Genomic DNA, 24410 nt, shown 5'->3' with positions numbered 1-24410 from the left:
CGAGAAGATAAAACTATAACTATTGTTTTTTGTTTTCATCTTTTTTCCAGAGCTGAATATTTTAAATGTACGGTTGGCAAATCACTTTCTGTAAGGGCTATTTAATTGATTTTATCTACAGAGACTGGGTGACTTTTGTTGTGTAGTTCCACCGCCACTCGCTGGGGGCAGTAAACCACTTAAGTTTTTATTTTGCTGAATAAACGACGCAACCTCTACTTCCGGTCCTGACACAAGCCGCTAGTGCGTCTGCCGCACATTTTATCAACAGCTTTACAGCAAAGCTGGATTTTTCAATAATTACAAGCGGACAGACACACCACAGCATTATTAACTCGAGGACGTAGGTGAGTTTGAGTAACTATCCTTTAAACTATACGCAGTCATTAGCGTCTTGGACGTATTTTACCGGTTATATTAGCCGGGAGGCCTGTTAGCTTGGCAATGCCGCCGTGCCACGCTACTGATAGCATGACTGCCTTCATAATTTTCATCTTGTGTTTGCTTTTAAATTTATATCATGACTCAACCTTAACGTTTCACTTGCAATCAAAATTATGAGCTGTTGTATTATCGCATCCAATTTTAAGTGTTTTCAAAAATAAAAATGCTATTTACGAATAACCTGTCAGTTTTTTTAATCACTTTGTGGATTTTAAATCAATTAAAGAAAGTGTTAAAGCTCTAAATGATGCTACTTTTTCTTTAAAGATACTTACAGTTATTACATTTCTGACAACAAACATAAATAAAACAAACGGGTGACAGAGTTTATAGAATTCAATTTTAGAGAATATAAATGTTTAGGGAACTTTTCCCCATTTCCGATACGATACCTATATTGCACCCTTGCCCCACGTCTGATGCCGATATTGATCCGATACGATATCAGCACGAACCATACATACATTTATTATTTCGTAGTGTGGAATGTTAGAAAAGGCTTAATCAAGTGATGTTACTCAAACAGAGAACAATAGTCAGCAACAGTAGGCATGAGAAAAACTGACCCATTTATTATTAACGAGTTGGTTACATACATTTTAACCTTCAACATAATAGCTACAGTTTACAGTTATCTGTTTTTTTAAAGAAATATTTATATTTTTTTTAAGAAAATATTAGTTTTTAACTCCTGTGAGGAAACAAACAAATACTAATAAAAAAAATGATTAAACAAAAATGAAGAGTGAAATGGATTCAGTGCAGTAGATAAATATCCACTCCTCACCTATTGCCTCATTGTACTGTGCATGTACTGTATTATCTGTGTATCATGTGTATATATATAAGTATATATAAGTTGAATGCTGCTTAGAAGCTTTGCAGAACAGCTCAATGTTGACAAGTAGTTATGGTAACATGCAAATGTGTAGAATCTATTTAATATGAAAGTCGTATTCTACAATGTGGATGGGAAAAGTTGAAAAGTTAGGGCAAAGCTAATACATAACACAGAGTCTAAAAAATATTTAAACAGTTTGAGACCAAACTTGTTGGAATCGGTTGCAAAAGGATCCAGGTACTGTCCCGCGTCATTGAACACTGCATTTGCATTAGCCTAGCATTACCATTAGCATTAGCTAGCATGAATTAATTTTTAGCATTAGCCTAGCATTAATTGGCATTTGCTAGCATTAGCCTAGCATAGTGTTGTCAAAAAACTCAATACAAACCTGCTCAGAGCATTTAAACATCTCATCAGAGCAACAGAAGATCTGTGGTAAAAGTTGTTCCGTTGCTGTGGACGAGACCATCGATGCTAGGGGTTGTAGAGTCTGAAACATTGTTGGTTAATGGTAACTTCTGATACTGTAAAATATTCTGGCCCCTAGGGTTGAAATAACTAATGCATCCTTCTGTCCATTTATTTCTGTTTAATTATTATAGTCTGAAATGATGTCATCAAGCCTAAACAATAAACCTGATCAGATTCAGTAAACCATTGATCCCTGAGGGGAAATTGGGTGACTGTAACATTAATGCTGTTCTCATACATCTTTATATGACATAAATAATAATAAATGAGCAGTCAGAATAATCAATGTCACTACAGCTTAAATCTACCTTTTAAATGTATCTGACTTTATTTTTGACATACATTTTTGTGTTGTTTTTTTCTGTATTATTTTTTTTGTATCAATAATTTTTTTCAGAAAAAATTATATATTTCTAAAAAACAGAATTAAAAAAATTAAAGTGGAAAATATGGATCTTGGAAAAAAGAAAACAAATTTTATAGGGTCCTCATCATAACACTGAGTTGGCTGATGTCGGCTGCTGCTGGGGGGCTGCGCAACCAGTTTTAGTTAAAAATGAGAAGAGAAAATTTGCTAAATTTTGTTATACTTTCTCAAAAAAGTTAATTAGTTTTTATTGTTTACAGGTGCTGCTAAATTTTGTTGTACTTTCTCAAAACAGTGTAATAGTTTTTGTTGTTTACAAGTGTTGTTAAATGTTGCACGACATTTAACTTAATTTAAAAATACTTTGTATATTGTTCATAGTTTGTATTCTCAACTTTATTTAAGGAAATTATGGTTCTAAATTGTTGTCCTTGTATTTTTTTTGTTTGCTCCGTTGAATCGAAAATGGTATCAAGTTTTTCTTGAGTATCGATATTGAGTTTGAAGTTCTAGTATCATGACAACCCTAGCATTAACATTAACTTTTGCTAGCATTAACATCAACATAGAATTAGTATTAACCTAATATTATATATTGGCATTATCCTACCATTAGTACTAGTACCCTTACAGCACTTTGGGAACCTAGGTTCTAGTGTTTTCAGGGAACAATAAATACTCATGGAAGCACCAAATATTACTTTAAGATCTTTATTTTTTTAATTGTATGTCAAACATTCACTTGTATGGATAAACGAGTTGGGCTGAAAGCAGTTTGTTGTCCTCTCACAGATCTACAACCACCTACAGCGATGTCTCGTTTCTTTGCCACGGGCTCTGACAGTGAGTCAGAGGAGTCTTCATCAGCCGATGAGATCACTCCCAAAGCCCCCGGGACCACCCTCAAACAGTCAGTATCGTATCATAAATGCTACAATTGGTAAGGTTTTAAATGATTTTCTACGTGTTTATACTTGAGTCTTTCATTTTTGAAGGTCATTGCTTCTCAGTGACGATGAGGAGGACACTAAAAGAGTGGTGCGGAGCGCCAAAGACAAAAGGTTGGTCTTGGCACGTTCATTTATGTGTAAAGGGTTTATCTTTGTTTTGTTTTATTACTACCGTCACCTTTTGATTTCAGGTTTGAGGAGTTGACCAACCTCATAAAGACGATCCGTAACGCCATGAAGATTCGCGACATGGCCAAATGTTTGGAGGAGTTTGAGCAGCTGTGTCGAGCCTTCCTCAAAAGCAAGAATATTGTGGATAAAGAGGGTGTTCCCTCGTTTTATATTCGCCTTCTTGCCGATTTGGAAGACTACCTAAACCTGGTAAGAGTTCATCAGTAAAACCCTCCGAAGCACCTTGGCCCAGTTGTTCAAAATGTGTAATCTGGATCAAAACTATCTGGATTTTGAAATTTCCCCTTTTGTTTTTTAATATATATCCTGGATTACATAAAATCCATCTTAATTTTATCCCAGTTGTTCAAAGCAAAAAGCCTTTTAAGATTACAAAAGCTGGACAATGAGTGCTCTGAATTAGACAAACTGTATCACACTAAAGGCTTCTAGGTACAGTATGTGGTAAAATAGCCAGCATTGGGTCACTCAAATGGTAATTATTTGAAGAAACAAAATGAAAATGAAAATACCTTCAGTAATATAAAGCAGAACGAGAGCGTGACTGGACATGCAGTAAGGAAAGCCATTGTCAGACATTATTTTTGAACACTGATTTTTGGAGGTTTCTGTAAACATGTTTAATTGAGTTAGAATTTGATATTGTTTGATTTTTTTTTTTGATAGTTTTTAAGAGGATTATTTTAATTTTACCTTATTGGTCTGCAGTGTGAACTACTTTATAAATGTAACTGTATGCTTTGATAATAAGTTGAAAAAATAGCAATAAATATATATATATAGAGTGCATGATTAATGTAATTTATACGAATAGTTTAGTTTTTTTTTAAATCACATTTTTTTCCTGAAATCCATCCTGAACCCAACACACTGCTGGCCCCCTTTTTAATGCACAAAAACTGTAACTTAAATGTTGTTCACAGCTATGGGAGGACAAGGAGGGGAAAAAGAAGATGAACAAGAACAATGCAAAGGCCCTGAGCACGCTTCGTCAAAAGATCCGCAAGTACAACAGGGACTATGAAACTGAAATTACCGCCTACAAAGAGGTCAGTGAACGCAGATTTTCCTGTAGTTTAATATGGTAAAAAAACAGACTTTTGATTTGTTTGTTGGTGTTTTGTTAGAACCCACAGGAATCTGCTGATGAAGAGGAGGAAAAGGAGGCAGGGGACTCTGGTAAGCTTCTTGGTTGGAAAATAGGGCAACACTTTAATTTTTATACATAAAGGCTGACATTACATTGTCATTATTATGACATGACACCTGCCATTAGCATGAATAAGGTGTCATGAAGGCTGTGTCGTTTGTTACCCTAACCCCACTAAATCCCTCCACGTAACCCACAAAATGCCAACATAGCTCCAAAAGTGTCAAAATTTAGCAAAAAAAACACTTAATGACCGCCTCCATGACACCTTGTTCATGCTAATGACAGCATAATGTCAACCTTATGTATAAAACTTTAAAGTGTTTCCAAAAATGTTTTTTCCTTGTTGTGGATGTATTTATTGTGAAACAATTTACTTTGATATTAATTGAAATATTTCCTCCTCAAGGCTCTTCTTCTGACAGTGACGATGATGATGATGATGATGATGATGGTGTGTCAGCCAAGGCCTTCCTAAAGAAAAAGCCTGAATCTGCTCCAGACGCTAGCAAATTCCTCAAGTCCTCCAAGGGATCCGGGGTAAGTGTCGACATACAGAAGCAACAAGCTTGTTGGAGAACATCTTTGGTTACCTGCTGATCTGTTTCTCGCTCTGACAGGAGGAGTCGTCCTCATCTGAAGATGATGATGAAGGAGGCTGGGGCTCAGACCCCGTCGGCAGTGGCAGTGAAAGTTCAGATGAAGACCAAGGAAAGAGCGCATCCCTGGCCGTGGTTTTCCTGAAGAAGTAAGTGTCTTACTTAGGAGAAGACGAGGTAACAATCAGGTGTTAAAGGGATGGTGTCTCTCATTTTTATTTTCTTATCAACTTCTGTTTTCAGGGTTTGTGTGTCTTCAACAGTCCGTTATTTACTTGCTAATTTTCAGTCAGTCGTGCATTGTTTAAGGGAGAGTAAAGGTCTCTTAGGAGAGCTCCTCTTCTCTGCTTTATTGTCTACTACAGAACCGCAGAGTTGGAGCTGTTGACCCTGCGGTCACAGAGGTTTTTTTCGGGTCACAACTGTTGTTATCCTCTTTCGATAAACAAGAGGTTTACATCAACATCTTTAACTTTTCCTGATTATTTAAAGCAACAAAACCAGCACAAATTTGCATTTTGACCTAAAAACCTGTTAAATTATCGAAATATCAGGCTGAATGCTTCACTCCAATAGAAAACAATGGGGTGTTTACAGGCAGTGGGGCTGTGTGACATCATCAATCATGTGATTTCAAGATGGAGGAACACAGGCTCTAAAGTTGTAAAGTAGTCCCATTTTTAGAAGTTAATAAAACGAATATGGTGCATAATAATGGTTCAACTTTGGCATAGATCTTCTAATAAGTACTATTTAAAGATTTTAGGCCAAACTTGTAAAAACAGGAGAATCCCTTTAAAACAAAATAAAGTTAAAAGATGCTGTTTTGACAATCAGTTTTCTCTCTTTGGGTGACATTTAAAAGTGCAGGTATATCCTGTTCTGACGGTAGCCTTATTTTGTGTGTGTGTGCGTGTGTGTACTAAGGACTCACGAGTCTGAGAAATCTGCCGACAAGAAGGTCAGTAAGAGGAAGAAGATCAAAAAAGAGCATCTGGAAGAAGAACCTGAGGAGGGTGAAGGAGAGGAGGTTGAAGGAGGCTGGGAGAAGGTTAAGGGAGGAGTCTGTCTGGTTAAGGTAAAATTAAGATTATTATAATTTCCTGTAATCAATCATCCCCGTGACCCTGAAAAAGGAGCAAGCGGGTCATAAATTGCATGGATGAGATTAGACTGCAGAGGATGTAGTGCCAATATATAATGTTTTCTAACTGCACTCCATGTTTTACATCCATCAGGAAAAGCCCAAGATGTTTGCTAAAGGCACAGAGATCAACATTCCAGTGGTGGTGAAGAAACTCAATGAGATCCTGCAAGCGAGAGGAAAGAAAGGCACAGACAGGTGAAGACAGGATCAATAACATGAGATGATAATAATAATAATATCTCACGTTATCTTTCTCTCGTCCTATTGTTACAGGGCTGCCCAAATCGAGCTGTTCAATGCTTTGGCTGCCATCACTGCTGAAAATAACTTGGGTCAAGGCATCTTGGTCAAAATCAAGTTTAACATCATCGCTTCCCTGTATGATTACAATCCCAACTTGGCAGCCTTCATGAAGGTGAGGGTTCCTTTTATCATGTGAAAGATGCCTCAGGTTTATTTAAGTGTCTTAATACTTTTAAAATTAAGGATGCACGAATCATTTGTGACGATTTCCTTGATTTTTGGGGCTGATTTTGCATATAAAACCGATCTTTTCTACCTCCGCAAATGTCTTAAAGTCAGCCACTGTCAACCGAAATGTGTGGTCAACCTAGCATGTCGACAGTTTTACACAAAAAAGATCAAGGGAGGACAATTTGTTATTTGTACTATGCGGAATAAGTCATGATGGGGCTGCAAACATAAAGTTATCTCGTTCACCATCTAAAAAACAACCACACTGCTGACCTCAAACCTTGTGATTTTTTTTTTAATTGGTGAAACCAAAATCCTGCTGTGTACTTTATTTTTGGCCAGTGGGCTCCAAACAGGTCTGCAGTGTAACTTGTTGCACAAGTTTAGTTTTTTAAAAAGTGAAAAATGAAAGACTAAAGGAATTGATATAATTTAGAATTTTCATTTATATTTAAAATAACTAGCTCATGTGCAGTTAAAACAACATGTTTGTATTGTTTCACGGATTGGATCATTCAAGGTGCATGCTGTCAGTTATTAAAAAAAAAAAGTCTGCCAGAAAATTGCAATTAATGCACCCCCATTTTAGATTTAGATTTTAATTGAGGAGAGAAATGATGCTTTTTTTTTTTTAACATTATACACTTTTGCATTCCTCCATTAGCCTGACATGTGGAAGAAGTGCCTGGATTGTATCAACGAGCTGCTCGACATCCTGTTTGAAGACAACAACATATTTATAGGGGAGAACATTGCAGAAGACAGTGAGAATCTTGCCATCTCTGAGCAGGTGACTCAACTTTTCCTTTTCATTTATCACTCAGTGACAACATTCCAAACTGTTTGAGTGAGTTTGGTCATCTGTGTGTGTTTATCAGCCTTTCAGAGTGCGAGGTTGTATTCTAACGCTGGTTGAGAGAATGGATGAAGAGTTCACCAAGATCATGCAGAACACTGATCCTCACTCACAAGGTAGTAATTATTTTTAAAAAAAAAGTTATTTTTAGGGCTGCCAACTTTGGTCGTTTAGTCGACTAATTGGTCGATGCTGTGTTTGTCAACCAAGATTTTCATTGGTTGACCAGCAATGGTATCAGTTTCAATACTGTTTAAAAAAAAAATGCAATGAACTTATTTAGGTGATGATGATTAAATATCAATATAATTTATTTAATGTCTAAACATGATTCTATGTCCAGCAACAGCTGTATGAATGCGTGCTGCGCTGCAAAAAAAAAGTGTTAAGCTTCGGCTGTCAGCGCTTTATCCTCAGATTAGAGCAGAGAGAGAACAAATTAAGACAGGCTTGAAACAAGCATCCACTGTTGAATCAATCCTTTTTCTGCACAAGAGCATGGATTATCCTTACATTTGATACTTGGATTATGTAAAAAGCAGCGGCGCACCCTGTGCACATGTTTGATGTGCCTTTGTTTCCCTGTGTGCTGATCTGACGTTGACATTGTTTATTAATAAAAACAGGCTTACCACTAAAATAAATTTTAATTGTCGGTTTCAGGTTGGGCTCTGATATAAATACCTAATGTGTGTCGAACCTGTAGGTTTCACTTTTGTTTTGTTGGGTTCTGGTCAAAGCTTGAATAAGGTTCATATCATAAATAGTCTGTTCAAATCAGCATCACAAAGCGTCAAAACTAAATATTTGACTTTTTCTTTCTCCTCGTCCTCCTCGGCACTTTCTCCGTTTTTTTTTTTTGGTTTTGTTTTTGTCAACTAATTGCTACGTTTGCCATAGTCGTGGTCGACCAACCATTTCCTCGGTTGACTTCAGCCATAGTTATTAATGTATTTTCTTATGTAATATAGAAGAGTCTTTGTGCTTAATTAAGATTTGAGTTGATTTGGGTTGTTGTAGAATATGTCGACAACCTGAAGGACGAGGGAAAGGTTTGTAACATCATCGACCGACTGCTGGATTACTTGGAGACCAAAGGTAGCACGGAGGAGATTTGCCGCGTCTACCTGCGCAGGATCATGCACACGTACTACAAGTTTGACTACAAAACCCACCGCCGCAGCCTCGGCCTCCCGGCAGAGTCCAAGGTGAGGAAAGTCCCACGTCTGCTTTTCCACGCCACTCCCCTGTGGGGCATGGCAGCAGGGTTGGGGTCAATTATAATTGTGTAATTGATAATTAATTGCAATTGTAATTGTAAGTTTAATTTTAATTGGAAATATGTTGCTGTTGTAACCAACAATAAATTACTTCATAAAGCAACTCATTTGTTATAAATCAATTTTTTGATCTGCTACAATAATGTGATGAATTTAAGTGAAAATTCCTCAAGCCTAAGAAGCCCTGTAATGGTGTTTGTGCTTCAGTCTGAGCAGGACCAGGATGAGAGCGAGGGTGAGGACAGCGCTATCATCATGGACCGACTCTGTAAGTTCATCTACGCCAAGGATCGCACTGACCGCATCCGAACCTGCGCCATCCTCTGCCACATCTACCACCACGCCCTGCATTCACGCTGGTACCAGGCACGTGACCTCATGCTGATGAGCCACCTTCAGGACAACATCCAACATGCTGACCCTCCCGTGCAGGTCAGCAAAAATGGAGCGTAGTAGTGGTTTAAAAAAGAGGCAGTTTTAATATTTGTGTCTTTTATTCAGATCTTGTACAACAGGACCATGGTGCAGCTTGGCATCTGTGCGTTCAGGCAGGGCATGATCAAAGATGCTCACAATGCACTCCTGGATATTCAGTCGTCTGGTCGTGCCAAAGAACTCCTGGGTCAAGGTCTGCTCATGAGGAACATGCAGGAGAGGAACGCAGAGCAGGAGAAGATTGAAAAGAGGAGACAGGTAGGAAGACACGAGATAAAGGTGGTGGAAATTTAAATCACAATTAACTAGTGCAGTGCCCGTAGGAAGTAAGTATTGCTATAGAAAAATGGGAGGTTTAATATTTAGCACTGTAATCTAGGCTTGAATGTGTGGTGGAAAAAATCGATTTACGTAAGAATCACGATTTTAATCATCCACAATTTAGAATCTATTCATCACTGGAGAGCCCACCTCTCCAGTGATGTCCAAATTACTCCAAAATAACGCATGCACACATTCGGGGTATGCGCAAGCCATTGACAAAGTTTCAGGTCAAACAGATACCGCGTCAGGGAGATATTCGCTCCACAAACGCACACAGACATTCCTTGCTTTTATTGATAGATATCAAAGAAAACACCAGTTACATTGTTGTGTATTTTGAAATAAGCACCTTTTATTTATTAAAAAAGCTTTATTTTTTGTTTGCCTTAACGTATTCTTGTAGTCACTGAGAATTGAGACTTTCTATTTTGAAAAATCACACAAAACACCAATTTGTGTTATTTGTATACTGTCATACTGTTCACATAGTTACATGGGACTGTATGTGTGAAAGCACTCTTAGTGTTACTGTTGTATTAGGATTTTTCAGTGATCTGTTGCTACCGTCTTGGGAGAGCAAAGATGCGGTGGGTGCAGTGTGTTTACGACAGTGACGTAACCAAAAGGGACCTTAAGGGGGAGCGCAAAGCACAAGTTACTTAGTTTTGCTTTAATAATTCCAAATTTCACCTTTACAAATTCAAAATACAATCTATTTCATTTTTTTTAAACTTGCAAGAACAAGTAAATTGTAACTAACAGTAAATCAAGTACAAATTTAAAAAAACAAGAGGTATGTTTATCAAACTGTCAAATTACATTTTTCAAAGAAGTTTACCTTTTACTTCTACAATAGATTCTGATTCTATTAAGTTCTTAACATTTTTTTTTGTAACCACATACATCTATAAAAGTGCCCAGCATGTTTTATTAAAATAAAGTGCCATCAACTTCAGCTAAAATGCATTGTGGTGTGAGGTAGTTTAACAAGGTCCGATGTGGTTCACTGACACCTAGTGACTGGGTGTTTACGTGCTATGCAGATGTAAGTACAATTAAATGTTTTTTTTCCCGTTAAAAACATGATCGGTTTGGGCATTTTTTTTTTGGGATCGATACAATAATTGCACTGTGAAATATTGCAATATATCACAGAATCTATTTACTGTGGAGTAAACAAATGCTCGCCCTATAGGTGCCGTTCCACATGCACATCAACCTGGAGCTCCTGGAGTGTGTGTACCTGGTGTCGGCCATGTTGCTGGAAATCCCCTACATGGCAGCCCACGAGTTTGACGCTCGTCGCAGGATGATCAGCAAACAGTTCCACCACCAGCTCAGAGTGGGAGAGAGACAGCCGCTGCTGGGTAGGAAAACATGAACAAAGCCCCTCTGAGCTCCATGTTCCAGAAGTAATACCTTGTTTGTCCTTCAGGACCCCCTGAGAGCATGAGGGAGCACGTGGTGGCAGCCAGCAAGGCCATGAAGATGGGCGACTGGCGCACCTGTCACTCCTTCATCATCAATGAGAAGATGAACAGCAAAGTTTGGGACTTGTTTCCTGAGACGCAGAGAGTGAGAGAGATGCTCGTCAGGTCAGTGGTTTCATCTTTACTCTCTTGCGCCCCCTGGTGGGAAATGGAGGTACGACAGGTGGGGTGTGACAAACAGGAGGACATTTTCAGTTCAATACTGATCTTTTTAAATACTTTTCTTCATTGACAATTAATATCATTAACACGATACAAAACACCTACACACAAAGAAAGTAATTATGTACAGAAGAGGATTAGGGCCACTTTTTATTTTTATTAATGTTCTGAGTTTCAAGACAGAATTCTGACAAAAAAAAGTCAGAATTCTGAGGATGAAATATATGAATGTACTTCACATGGAGCAGAACAATAAACAAACTTTCAATTGCTGAAATAAATTTAAAAAATCCTTTTTGTTATCTCAAGCTTTTTGTCACAGATTGCAAACAATATTTCTTTATTTCCTGTATTTTTGACAGCTACACTTTTACTTTTGTTTTTTAGTTTAATTTAGTTTGTGATTTATTATGAAATTTGATTTAAGAATGTGTTATTTGTCGAGATACTTATTTTTTTGCGGGGGGGGCAAATGAGCTAAGGTGGGGCTTGAAAGTTCACCTTTCTTCAAAGTGGGCACTACCAAAAAGTTTGAGAACCACTGGTTTAGGTCAAGCTAAAAAAGAGATAAATATTTAACTGTGTTCATGATTTCACCAAAATGTTCTTTTCTAAAAAGTTATTTTTTTAAAAAAATGTGTTTTTTGTTTTGCAGGAAGATCCAGGAGGAGTCTCTGAGGACGTATCTGTTCACATACAGCAGCGTTTATGACTCCATCAGGTGAGAACAAAACTTCATCCTCAGCTGAAGTTTAAGTATTTCTACATGAATCTGAAATGTTTATTTCTTCATATATATTTATTTTTCTCCAACCTGCAGCATGCACACTCTGTCCGAGATGTTCCAACTGGAGATTCCCACAGTTCACAGCATCATCAGTAAGATGATCATCAACGAGGAGCTGATGGTGAGCGTTCCTTCTTGTCTGATGACTCAGCAGTTCTCCATGTGGACGTGCTCTAAACGTGTTCTTCCTTCTCCACTTCCAGGCTTCCCTGGACCAGCCCACACAGACGGTGGTGATGCACCGCACCGAGCCCACCTCCCTGCAGAACATGGCCCTGCAGCTGGCTGAGAAACTGGGCAGTCTGGTGGAGAACAACGAGCGCGTGTTTGACCTCAAACAGGGCGTGTACGGAGGATACTTCAACAGAGGTGAGTTCAGTCCAAAACAAACTCCGAAGTTATTCTTATCCTCTAAAATAACATGTCAAACTCAAGGTCCGGGGTCCAAATCTGGCCCTTTAGATCATCAAATCCGGCCTGCTTGAGAAAGTAAAAAAACATGAAACATTTTATAAATTACCAACTAATTCAGTTGTAGATATAAAAAAAAAAAATGTAATTAAATTCCACAATATTTGCAGAGCTCAGTTTGTTGTTATATCACATGACTGCAGACATTTTTAATCTCAAATTGTTGAAGGAACTCTAAAATGTTCCAAAATCTTGCAAAGTTTCTTCAAATTATTCCTCGAAATTTCCCCAAATTCCAAAAATTAAAGAAACTTAAGTGAAGTTCCTGCAGTGACTAATATTCTTACATACTTTATCGTTTATATATCATTTATAAGTGCAAACCAGAGCACATTAATGTTGAATTTAAGCTGAAACTGCTCCGTATTTGGCCTCTAGAGTAGGGTTGTCAAACTGATTTTAGCTCAAACACAAAAAATGTTATATAATCTCATTGCAATGATTTAGCCTCATAAATGCAACTTTTCAAAATAAAATTATTTGCCCCACAGATCAGAAAGGTGGATACCAACAGAACAAGTCCTACCAGAGAGGTATTTAATCATACTGCATAATTTTAATTGTTATAATTTCTTGTTTTGACTCCATTATAAATAACTTTTTGTGTGTTTTTGTGGTTTTAGATCAGAAAGGTTCTTACCAGCAGAAACACGGCGGTTACCAACGAGGAGGCTACAGGAATCAGAACCAAAACAACTATTGATCTCACTCCATCAATAATCAATGAACAATTTGACTTCCTGTTCTCTGCTGTCATGTTACACGTTGAGTTATTTCAGCGCTGCCAGCTACTCTGCTAAATAATTTCATTGTGACATCACAATGTGGCTCAATAATTGATGTCAGACAACAACTTCACTGTGTAATATTAAAGTTTGAAATAAACAGTGATAAACAACAATACATCTGTGTTTGACTCCTTTTATTGTCATTTGAAACATTGCATGGCAATAAACAGTAATTGCACAGACAGCACACTGAGGCTCAATGTTTCCGGTTAACTTCAAAACAAGCGTTAAAACACTAATGGGAGACAAATGGAGATGCTTTTATTTTGAAAAGGTGATTTTTTTTTTTTTTTAATCTTTACACTTGTGTCACGTACTGAGTTTACCTCCGTACTGAGTTTATAATCCGTAACCCAAACATAATCCAATAAACAAAAAACACGTGTTCTTTCACTTTGAAAACAAAAATTAATTTTTTTTAAGCAAAAATTAATTTTTCAGTAGTGTTCATATACAGTCTCAGTACGATGCAAACTCAGTACTGGTTTCATGTGCTGAGCTTCGTACTGAGATTGTACATGCGCACTACCAAAAAAAAAATATATTTTTTTACATTCAGCTTGCAATGCATGTGAAAAAAAGTCATTGGAAATAGGACTTCATATTTGGGGTCAGTAGCTCAACAATTTTACCTCTTATTTGCACCAAATTAGCCAAAAAAAAAAAATGAAGAAAAGGTATTGTAACAACTTCAAACACAAACCAAAAATACAAATCTGATCCTGGTACAAGTTGCCTACAAATGTTCCACAATTAGGTTTTACATTTTGGGAAGGTAAGAAACACTTTCATCTTTAGGTCATAGTACTACGCCCAGAAAAACACGGCTTTTTAACTTTACTTTTCAACCATATTTATACCATAACAAGACGTCCGAATTATTATTTTCTTCCAATGACGGCTTTTCACTTTTCAACCAAATTTTCACGTTATTTAGAAGCGTGGCAAAGACATCTTTTCAACCATATTTTGCTGGGTGGATAAAGTCATATCTGTCACTGAATAACGTCGGTTTTAACATTGAATCTTAAAAACATTTGATCAAATAAATCTGTATTGTGATTTTAAAACTGATGAATATCCTTTGAATCATGTTTGTTTTCTTTGTTTTTTTGTCCTTTTAATTTGAAATCTTCCTCAAGCATCAAGAGTGGTAATTATTGTGTTTTTATAGTATTTCCTTCATTTTGCTTGATATGAGTGTGTTTTTTAGTGTTTGTGTGGTCGATGCTTCTGCTGCACTTTGGGAGGCTTTGTTCATAATGTGTAAAGAAATTCATGCTTTTTATGGGCCGGGCTGTATTATATATATTATGGTTCTTTGAAACGTTATTAGTCTTTCTTCTAGTTTTATCATCCTAGATAAATGGAAGTATTACATTGTTGTTGTTTTGGTTTATAAACTCAAATTTGCTTGAATTTAAGTTGAAATTATTTAGGAGGAAGTACCTACTAATGTGATTTACAATGACAATTATTGCTTGATTCTGATTACGTTGACATAATGTACATTCAGCTCAAATGCTACAATATTTGATCCAATTTCTACTACTTTATAATACATTAGGATGAAACTTGGATGGTTTTTAAAGTCTTCTTTAAAGCATGGTTCTTCATCAGCTTCAGCCACTCAGGCCCAGCCTCCTCTTGAACTCTTTTCTCAGAAGTTCTCGCTCTTTTCGTATTCCCTGCAGCACGGTGCGGTTCTCCTGGGCCCTGCGGACCAGGTACGGAACCGTGTCGTCCACAGAACCGTAGGGAACCGACTTGTACACAGCATAGCCTTCTTTAGCTGGAGGCCAGAGCAGAATCAGATTAATATTCACTTCACTTCAATCATGAGCTTTATTTTGGTTTATTTGTCCAGATAAACATTCCTCTAAAGACAATTACATGAATAAACCAGATCATTGATATTGCTGCAAGTGATCAAGTTTTAAATCAATGTTTTTCAACCTTTGGGTTGGTACCCCATATGGGGTCGCCTGAAATGTCAAGCAATTGATTTAAATTAATTAAAATACTATTTTTAAAATGTTTTTTAAAAAATTATTTTTCAAATACATTTCACACACACAAAAGATAAAATAACTATTTTATACTTAAACCTTCTCAAATCCAAATCTAGTTCATTTTAGTTTTTTTTTTCTTTTTTAGAATTAGTTTATGATCCAATTTTTGAAACTGTATTAGGAATACAGAGTTGCCAGCATTAGTAAAAAGTTGTGCCAGCTCAAATTATTTTATACTGTATTTTTTTTTATTTTCATTAAGTGAAAGTATAGAATTAATTTGTTTCAGATTGTGTTTTATTTTGTAAAATAATTTAAAAGCAAGTTCTTATTACATTTTTTACAATTTTTTTTAATCAATTCCTAGACATTTCAGGTGACCACATTTTAACTCTAGGTGACTCCACATGGCATCCCAACCCCTAGGTTTAAAAACACTGGATTAAAGCATAAAAAATAAATAAATAAGTAAATTAAACAAAAACATTTTAATTACGGTCAAAATTGAAATGTAATCGGAATCAGAACGTTTATTGTGATTTACGTTCAAACTCGCACCATTTCAGTGCAAGAACATACAAGATATGTGATCAAATCTTTGTGCAGCAGCAGGATGAAATAGACTACAAGTACAAGGTTCTATAAAGTGTAAATATGACTCTTACCCAGAGTGAGTGAGACATGATCACACATCCCCAGCAGCTGCCCAAAACACACCGAACCTCCATCTTTATCTATCCCCAGCTCCTCCATCCTGTCAACACACACCAGTGACGTCAAAAAGCTGAGAACCGCACTCACTCCACTTGTAGATTTGTGTTGTTTTGTGCGTTATAATTTACATTTGATGTGTTTCTGTTATTTTGTGTGTTTTTGGCAGATGTGTAAAGAGTACTGATATATCCTACTCAAGTGAAAATACTGTTACTTGGTTGAAATTGTCCTCAAGTACAAGTAAAAAGTAGCTACACGGGTCCTTTTGCATACAGTAAACATCTCATGTATAAATCAATTGTAACTTAGTTTGTTTTCCACAAATGCATCTAAAAAATAAAATAAATAACACCAATGCAATGAACTAAATTGAAAAAATTTCTCACGCTCCAAGTATAGATACATTTATAAACTCTAAAACTGAGAAAATAACCACTATTCAGTGTTGTTTTGGTGCCATGCATTACATTTAATCTGATTGGTTATGGCTATGATGTGATGCATTTGATTGTTGTCTGGACATTTCATTTTTTTTTGTAGTTTCACAATGTTCGTTGATCATTTCAAAACAAAAACAATGCTAATTTACTCAGTAACAAATGGGTGAAGAAATGTAACAAATATTTTTTCTTCTTTTAAAACAAAAAAGTAAAATGACTGATTTAGAAATGACTCAATAAAGTCTAAGTACCCATAAAAGCAACTAAATTACAGTAACGTGGTTACTTCTAAAGCGTTACTTTCGCCTCTGTTTTTTGAAGGACTTTTGCGTATTTTTCTGTCATTTTGTATATTTTCATTCTTTAGTTTGTTATGAACCATTTTATGCGTGATTGTTATGGCCTTACCAGCCTGTCATTGCCCAATCTCGTTAGATCTCTGAGGCTAAGCAGGTCTGGGTCTGGTCAGTAAGTGGATGGGAGACCACTGAGAATTCCAGGTATCACAGTGGGGGACAGTCGTCCCAGTGGTATCTGTCATTGTGTCCTTGGGCAAGGCACTTCACCTACATTGCCTCGTATCAATGTAGTGTGTGAATATTGGTGGTGGTCGGAGGGACCGATTGCGTACTATGGCAGCCTCGCTTCCGTCAGTCTGCCCCAGGGCAGCTGTGGCTACAACAGTAGCTTACCACCACTAAGTGTGGAGTGAAAGAATAATGCCTTAATTCTGTAAAGTGTCTATGATAAAGCACTATATAAAATCCAATGCATTATTATAAAATAATTTTTGGTATTTTTATTGTCGATTTGTATATTTCCCAATTATTTCTTCGTAGTCTTGTGTTTATCGAGTAATTTCTGTATTTGTCTGAGATGTAGTTTTTGGGAGTCATTTTGTGCTTTTACTTTGATGTTGTCCGTGTCTGCTCTACCTTTTCACAGCCCATCTCACTGACTCTTCATTGTGGGTAGCGACTATAATCTTGTAGCGCTCTGGTTTCTGTGATATGTTTTCCAGCATCACATCCATAGAACCGTTATAACTGCAACAAATGGGACACAACAATATCAGCAGTCTGACAAGGAAAAAAGTCTTTTACTCATCTCAACTGCTCCTGAAGACTATAAATAATCTTAACTCATTATGTTCAGTCAGATTAAAAGGAGGGACACTGTTGAGCCAATCAGAAGTAAGAATTCAAGTTAGGAGACAGTAGGAGAATATGATACTAATGAACATTGAAGAACAGTCATGTGGAGACAGGTCCATCGATAAGGGGGAATAAAGGAGAGAGATTTTTGGGAACCATCCACAAAATCAGCAAAATTATGGTCCATTGTTCTATGAATCTGTGATAATCACATTTATTTATTTATCTGAATAATATTCACTGTTATCCAGAACGTTTTATTATTTGCACCATAGTATATAGTCATCTTAAAGATGTAAATCCTTGTTTCAGCCATCAGAAATAAAATTGGTTCAAAGTGAAATGGGATTTTTTTTTTTTTTTTTTTAAAAAAACACAGTTAAACATGGTTAAAAGTTTCAAATTAAAGTGTCCAAAAAACAGAGAGTAAAGTGGTAAAAAGGTTTCAAAGTGTCAATATTGGTTTAAAAGTTGCAGAAATGGCAGAGGGGGGTTGGGGTAATGTAATTTTAAAAGTTAGTGTGATTAAATTGAAAAACAATAAGCATGAAACATGGTGACAATAATGGGTCGACATTAGGTGATGGAAAGGGTTTGTAAGTGCTGAAAATGTCTTGGAAGTGAAAACAATGTGTAGAAAAGGCAATGGAGAAGTGGCAGAAATGGAGTAATGTAGCAAAAATGCATTAAAAGGAGCAAAAATATGGCAAGAAAAAGTGATGAAAATAGGTTAAAATATGGCAAGTTTGGTGTAGATGCAAAAAAAGGGGTAAAAAATAAGCAAAAATGGCCTCAAAAATATTCTTAGTTTCTTGAATATGTCTCGGGACCCCAAATGTGGTTGAGAACCCCTACTTTTAGAGCATCCAAATAAGAAAAAAAAATCCCAACTCTTTATTTGAGTGTCTGAGGTGGATATTTGTCATCACACCGACCTGTCGTTGGTGTCCTCCCAGCACTGATGAACGGGATCATCTCGTTTCTCTTTCTCTGCCAGTTTCCTCTCTTTGTCCATGTACGCTCCTCTCACCAGTTTCACTCCGAAGCAGAAACGTTCCCTCTTAGAGAGCTGCAGATCCTCCAGAAGAAGAGACCTGGATTCCTGATGTGACACCAACAGAGAGGAGGAATTAGGTGATTGTGTCCCAAATCAAGCAGAGTTTAGAGACGCCTGTATTTATACATTCAGGTAACACTGGTAGGTGTTCCATATCCAGGCGCCGTCTCGGTTGAACTTTTTCATCATCGCCATGGTGACAAGAGAGAGAGCGGGGTTCATGTAGGTGTACTCAGCATCCACCAGGACTCTGACTTTGTTCACACTTTCCTTAAATACAAAAAAAACTCAACATATGATCACAAACTTTGGTAACATGTGAAGTTTTATACATAAAACTGACATTATGGTGTCATTATCTGCCATTAGCATGAATAAGGTGTGATGAAGGCTCTCATTAAGTGCTAAATTATGACACCTTTGGAGCTATGTTGGCCTTTTTTGGGTTAAGTGGAGGAATCTAGTGTAGAGTTTGGGTTAGGGCAGAGGTGGGCAACTTCTATCATAGCTGGGGCCATAAAAATGTGTTTGTTTGATGGAAAGGCCACATCATCAACACTCATGTCAGCATTTAGAATAATGACCAATCTGTGCGTTAACACAGGAAAGAACAAAGAGTTGTTTTTTTGTCATTTGTTTGTTTTGTTTGTCGTTGTGTTGCTAGTCATGTGGCATTTTGTGCATTTCTGTTGTTCTTTTGTGCATTTTTCCTGTGAAATATATGTTTTTGGAGTCATATTGTGCATTTGTGTTGTCATTTTGCTTGTTTATTAGTACTGTGGGTTTGCAGAGTCATTTTTGTGTGTCTTTTCTGTCTTTTTGTGTTCTTGTCATTTTCTGTAATTTTGTATATTTTTTTTTAGTCAATTTGTTTATTTTTGTCATCGTTTTGTCTTATTTGGCATAATTTTATGTATTAGAATATAATAGAATAGAAGCTTTTATTATCATTTTTATTGTAAAACATAAACAACAAAATGTAAGGTTCTCTCCAATAATGAGAAATGACATGACAAACTTAATAATCATAAAATATTGTAAAAATATATATAATACTATAATACTACTTAGCAGACTATATACAGTACTGTTGTTGTTTTTCTCGTATTTTCCTGCATTGTTGTAATTCTTTGTATATTTTAATGTTTTCTTGCTTTTTGTTTTGTGTATTTTTCTGTCATTTTGTTGGTTTACTTTGGGGGGGGCGCGTGTGGTCATGTCATTATAATGAAGGCGTAATGTCAGCCTTATGTATAAAACTTCAAGTAAAGTGTAAATGAAATGTGACTGTGAACCTCTGCTATCCTGTTGAGTCTCTGCAGACCACAAAGGAAATGCAAAGTCTCACTTTCATCCAAACCAGGGACGTCGACTGCCTGAAAACATCCGTTTGAATCAAAGATGAAGTGGACTTTCAATCCAGTGAAACCAGAATATTTAGCGGGACTCACGTTTCCATCCATCGCCTTGACCAGTAGATCCAGATCATATGACTGTTGTGTCATAAGTGTGGTGAGTTTCACCTTTGATACAAAAAAAGGGGGGAAGAGCAGGCGGTGAGGGGTGAGTGGGAACCACACAGCTGTGGAAACACTAAAATATGTGCTCTTATCTTTTTTTTTTAGACATTTAGATATTCTCTCTTTAAATTGGGTCATGATTGAGACACATGGGAAATTCCCACACAGGTGAAAAGCAAATATATTCAGAGGTGAAAGTAAAGTACAAGTATTCATGTTACTGTAACTGAGTTGTTTTCATGGGTACTTGTACAGTACTTTTTAGATTATATTTCTAAAATCAGCAATTTTACTTGTACTTAAGTACGTTTTAAAAGAAGTAGTTTGTTACATTTCAACACCCAACCGTTACAAGTAAATTGTTATCAATTGTTTTGAAATAATCATCGGACATTGTGAAACTTCAAAAAATGAAATTACCAGACAACAATTAAATGCATCACATCATAGCTGACCAATCAAAATAAACCTAATGCAAGGCATCAAAACAGCATTGAATGGTGGTTATTTTCTCTGTTAGAGTTCATAAATGTATCTATACTTGGAGCCTGATCATTTTTTATTAAATTAATTAGTGTTATTTCATTTTTTTTTTTTTTTTTTTTAAATTGTACGTTTTGACAAACCTTTTACTTTATACAAATGCCTTTGTGGAAAATAAATAAAGTTCCAAATGTGTAAGATTTGGTACCGTGGCAAGATTTATTACCAAAAACAAATGTGGGAGGTGAAAATAACTAGTAATTTTTACTTTGAGAACTATTTAATTGAGCTACATTTTACTTGTACTTGAGTACAATTTCAATCAAGTAACAGTACTTCTACTTCAGTAGGATATATCGGTAACCTTTACACCTCATGGGTGTATATTAAAGATGATTTGCTGCCCTGTTTGTGTGGTCTGGATGGATGGATGGATGGATGGATGGATGGATGGATGGATGGATGGATGGATGGACATCTTACACAGAGCTCGGGGCTGAGCAGAGCCGTGATCTTCAGCTGCATCATGGGGTCTTTGCACCAGGCGTTTCTGTGTGACATTCGCACACATTCCAACATGGCCTCCATGTTGTCGTCGTAACGTTTTTCTCTAAATGAGACAAAAATACAGAATTACAACTGAATTAAAGAACTGATATGGAAAAACTGATTTCCAGGCTTGTTTGTTCCTTCAAACATTTTTAATTTCTGAGTGTGCCCCTCCTTTTTCCAACAATATTAGCATTACGTTATTTTCCGGCAGCATTTGAGACCTTTAGACAGTTTTTGAAATGTCCCACTAACGTACTAAACACTACAAAATCAATGAGTATATACTGTCTACGATGTACTATAAGTATGATTAGGATGATGAGCGTTCCCACTGCAGTATTCTTCCAAGTTTCACAAGATACATTTGGAACCCACAACGACCAAAACCTGAATCACACTGACGATAAATATCTCCGATGATTCTCCACCTTTGAAAGTTCTGAAAACATTTTAAGTGACGAAGTGACCAAGTAGAACATCAATATGTGCTCATTTGATCCATGAAACTCACGTAGACACATTTCATTCCCACTTTTCAGAATTTTTTGGAGACTCTCCATTGTGCTACTGACTAAACTTCAGGTTAACTTCATAAGAACAGCCCTATTTAAACTAGGTAACTAGTTAAACTAGTTTTGTTTTGAAATGGGGATGTTTGATTTTTTGCTTGAAACCGGTCCCAGGACGATTTCACATTCTGCTCACAATGCATCATGGGAGAGTTGAGTATGGCTGTGTTGTAAATGTAAATACTAAGTCTGACATCAAAATGAGTATGTAGTGCGTTTACATTAGATCGTATGAAAAGATTGAGAACCTGAGAAATACCCAAATGCCTACTGTATGGGGACATTTTTTAAGTATGCACAGTGGGCACACTAGTCCTACTCAACCTTCCCATGATGCATTGCGAATGGTGTCACAGACATAGTTTACCTTGCACTGAGCTCATTTATTAGCATATATGCACATGCAACTCTAACCCTAACCTAATCCAATAAACTAATAAAACACGAACACGTGTCCGTCGGTTGTTGTAGGTTCGAAATGCATCTTGGGAAACTTGGAAGTATACGTCAGTGGGAACGCTCATCATTGGTCATCATCTATATTCATACTAACAGTAAACAATAAACAATATATACTTATTGAGTTTGTAATGTACAGAATGGAGTGTGACCTTTCAAACACAACCTATGTCTCCTGCAGTTGGAAATACACCTCAGACCATGTCAGAGAATGGAACAGACGCAGCTTGTGTGTAAATGTCTGAATGTGTTGGAACGGTTAGCATAGCATAGCATAGCATAGCATACCCAGTGCCCTCGCCCAGGTCTTCCTCAATAGGAACGGCCAGCATAGGCCTCATTCCCAGCATGCTTATCTTCTGCATGGACTGAGAAATCTCCCGTTCGTTCTCACCGGCCACAAACTGGGCGTAGACGGTAGGACGCAGCAGCAGAGAAAAGCCTTTCCTACCCAGGAGCATACGTCCCAGAGACATTAGCTTTAAAATGCAAAAAAAAAAGATGTCAGCAGATCGTAAACTTAGGAGCATAGGGAAGGATCAAGAAATAAGACTCCATAGTGACACAATGTATATTAAGGTAACTAGTCATTAGCCAAGCCGGCGCGGGGGCGTGCTTGAACTCTTTAGCACCGCAACTGATACCGTGACTAGAAGTTTGATACCAGACCAAACCCCGACGGGACTCAACGGCACCGGATCGCATTTTGCCTTGTTCCCATTGACATTTTGAACATCTGTACCAAAAATGTAGCCAATATAACATCCCTAAAGGGTGGCACACTTTTTCCACAATTTTTATTGCTCAACCAAAGAATGCGTAACTTTCACAGACATTAGAAACTTGCACAACGTAGAGGTAAGTGTAGTTTCTAACTGTATTTAAACTAAATTAGTAAGAACATTAGAACAGTGCAAACGCATCCTGAAAATAGAAAAAACGTCAACATTGTGATAAAGTGCCACCCCTAAATGTGCAGCAAATGACTATTTTTGGTACAGAAGATTTTAATGTCAACTGGAATAAGGCAAAATTTTGTGAACTGCATCAGCGTCATTTGACGTCACGTCTGCTTAACTGCACGGGAATTTCGGCCCCGGAACAGCAGAACAAAATGCATCGCACAGTCTGTTCAAGGGAGTAGGGAGACGTGTATGTGAGCTCATCCTCTTTGGTTTTAAAAGCTTCATCGCCCTTTAGAATTCAAAAACTTAAAATGAATGTGTATTTTTTCACAAATTCTGCCCTATGCTCCTTTAAATCATCTAGTATTTTTTATTGCATTCCCAAATGATTCTAACCAAGATGAAACAAGAGGAGATGATGGAATGATCAGTGAGTGATGAACTACTAGAGTCTCACCTTTCCACAGTTGTTAACCAACATTGGGAAGGAACAGAGTCTGAAGACACCTAAAGCTCGGAGAAGTTCCCCAAAACTCTTCACTCTGAAGGCACTAGGGTCCTCAAAGGCCATGGATGAAGAGAGGAGCTCCGGCTGTTTGACCGCGGCCACCCTGACTGCCGAAGTGCCCACGAGCCTTAGCGACTGGTAGCCAGCGGATGTTACACGGGAGCTCAACATTGCTGTGAGCAGAGCAGAGGTAGGTCTGTCTGTATGACTGGTCCCAGTAGTGGTAGATTTCAGGTATTTCAGATCTTGTTTCTGGTTTGTCCAACAAAAAATGGAGGCTTTCAGTTACGTAGATTTCAGAATCAGGATGATTTGCTTCACAAAACACAGATTAATCTTGTTTCTGACCCTGTTGAAAGGACGAAAAGCAATTCTTGCTGTGAGAAGGTGGAACGTGCACCAGGACTAAGTAGAAACCTTTACCAAGTAGATGGGGAACTCAATCCAGTTTGAAATGAAAGACGAAGAACGAAGTGACAAATGAGAAGTTAACCGAGTGCTACATAAGAGTTTGTGTACCACAAAATGTATCACTGACTGGTTAATGAGTGACAACTTGGAACTTTGAGCAAACATTAGGATCAGGGTCAACCAAGTGTCCACTTCGCTTCAGAAAATTTAGGCAGACATGAAAACCATTTTTGTTTTTAAAACAGATCAATAAGAGCAGATTTTGGCTCATTATTTGTGCGTGTGTGTTACTTTTGATTGGGTAAATCATTTTTCTGGAGATCACAGTACGGTGGCTTAGTGGTGAGCCCTTGGGTGGACACTTGGGTCCTTTCTGTGTTGAGTTTGCATGTACG

General features: G+C 37.1%; 2 protein-coding genes across 4 annotated transcripts; one reads left to right on the top strand and one right to left on the bottom strand.

The window, feature by feature from the left end:
- The first annotated feature begins 212 nt into the window (after positions 1 to 212).
- eif3c (eukaryotic translation initiation factor 3, subunit C) lies at positions 213 to 13346 on the top strand. 2 transcript variants are annotated; one of them, XM_028476030.1, is made up of 23 exons: positions 213 to 347; positions 2919 to 3036; positions 3122 to 3187; positions 3268 to 3457; positions 4192 to 4317; positions 4396 to 4447; positions 4828 to 4958; positions 5039 to 5166; positions 5945 to 6095; positions 6256 to 6359; positions 6438 to 6579; positions 7303 to 7428; positions 7517 to 7610; positions 8515 to 8702; positions 8982 to 9206; positions 9276 to 9467; positions 10729 to 10900; positions 10969 to 11128; positions 11841 to 11906; positions 12006 to 12093; positions 12176 to 12341; positions 12935 to 12976; positions 13067 to 13346. In XM_028476030.1, exons 2-23 carry the CDS (start codon positions 2939 to 2941, stop codon positions 13144 to 13146), a joined length of 2787 nt encoding a protein of 928 aa, XP_028331831.1. In that variant the 5' UTR covers positions 213 to 347; positions 2919 to 2938; the 3' UTR covers positions 13147 to 13346. The 2 variants fall into 2 exon arrangements, with proteins under 2 accessions (XP_028331831.1, XP_028331832.1); XM_028476031.1 differs by lacking the exon at positions 213 to 347 and adding an exon at positions 1398 to 1522.
- A 563-nt stretch (positions 13347 to 13909) lies between these two features.
- Positions 13910 to 24114, bottom strand: prodh2 (proline dehydrogenase 2). Of its 2 annotated transcripts, XM_028476033.1 has the most exons (11): positions 23953 to 24114; positions 23554 to 23856; positions 22480 to 22670; positions 21095 to 21221; positions 20060 to 20131; positions 19904 to 19984; positions 18735 to 18878; positions 18487 to 18653; positions 17333 to 17443; positions 15909 to 15997; positions 13910 to 15023 (listed from the first exon to the last, which is right to left on the bottom strand). In XM_028476033.1, exons 2-11 carry the CDS (start codon positions 23773 to 23775, stop codon positions 14854 to 14856), a joined length of 1374 nt encoding a protein of 457 aa, XP_028331834.1. In that variant the 5' UTR covers positions 23776 to 23856; positions 23953 to 24114; the 3' UTR covers positions 13910 to 14853. The 2 variants fall into 2 exon arrangements, with proteins under 2 accessions (XP_028331834.1, XP_028331835.1); XM_028476034.1 differs by lacking the exon at positions 19904 to 19984 and having other exon boundaries at positions 23554 to 24114.
- Positions 24115 to 24410: the final 296 nt, after the last annotated feature.

The sequence above is a fragment of the Gouania willdenowi genome, chromosome 19 (genome assembly GCF_900634775.1).
Source record: "Gouania willdenowi chromosome 19, fGouWil2.1, whole genome shotgun sequence".
Lineage (NCBI taxonomy): Eukaryota > Metazoa > Chordata > Actinopteri > Blenniiformes > Gobiesocidae > Gouania > Gouania willdenowi.
This window is presented reverse-complemented; position numbering and strand designations above follow the sequence as displayed.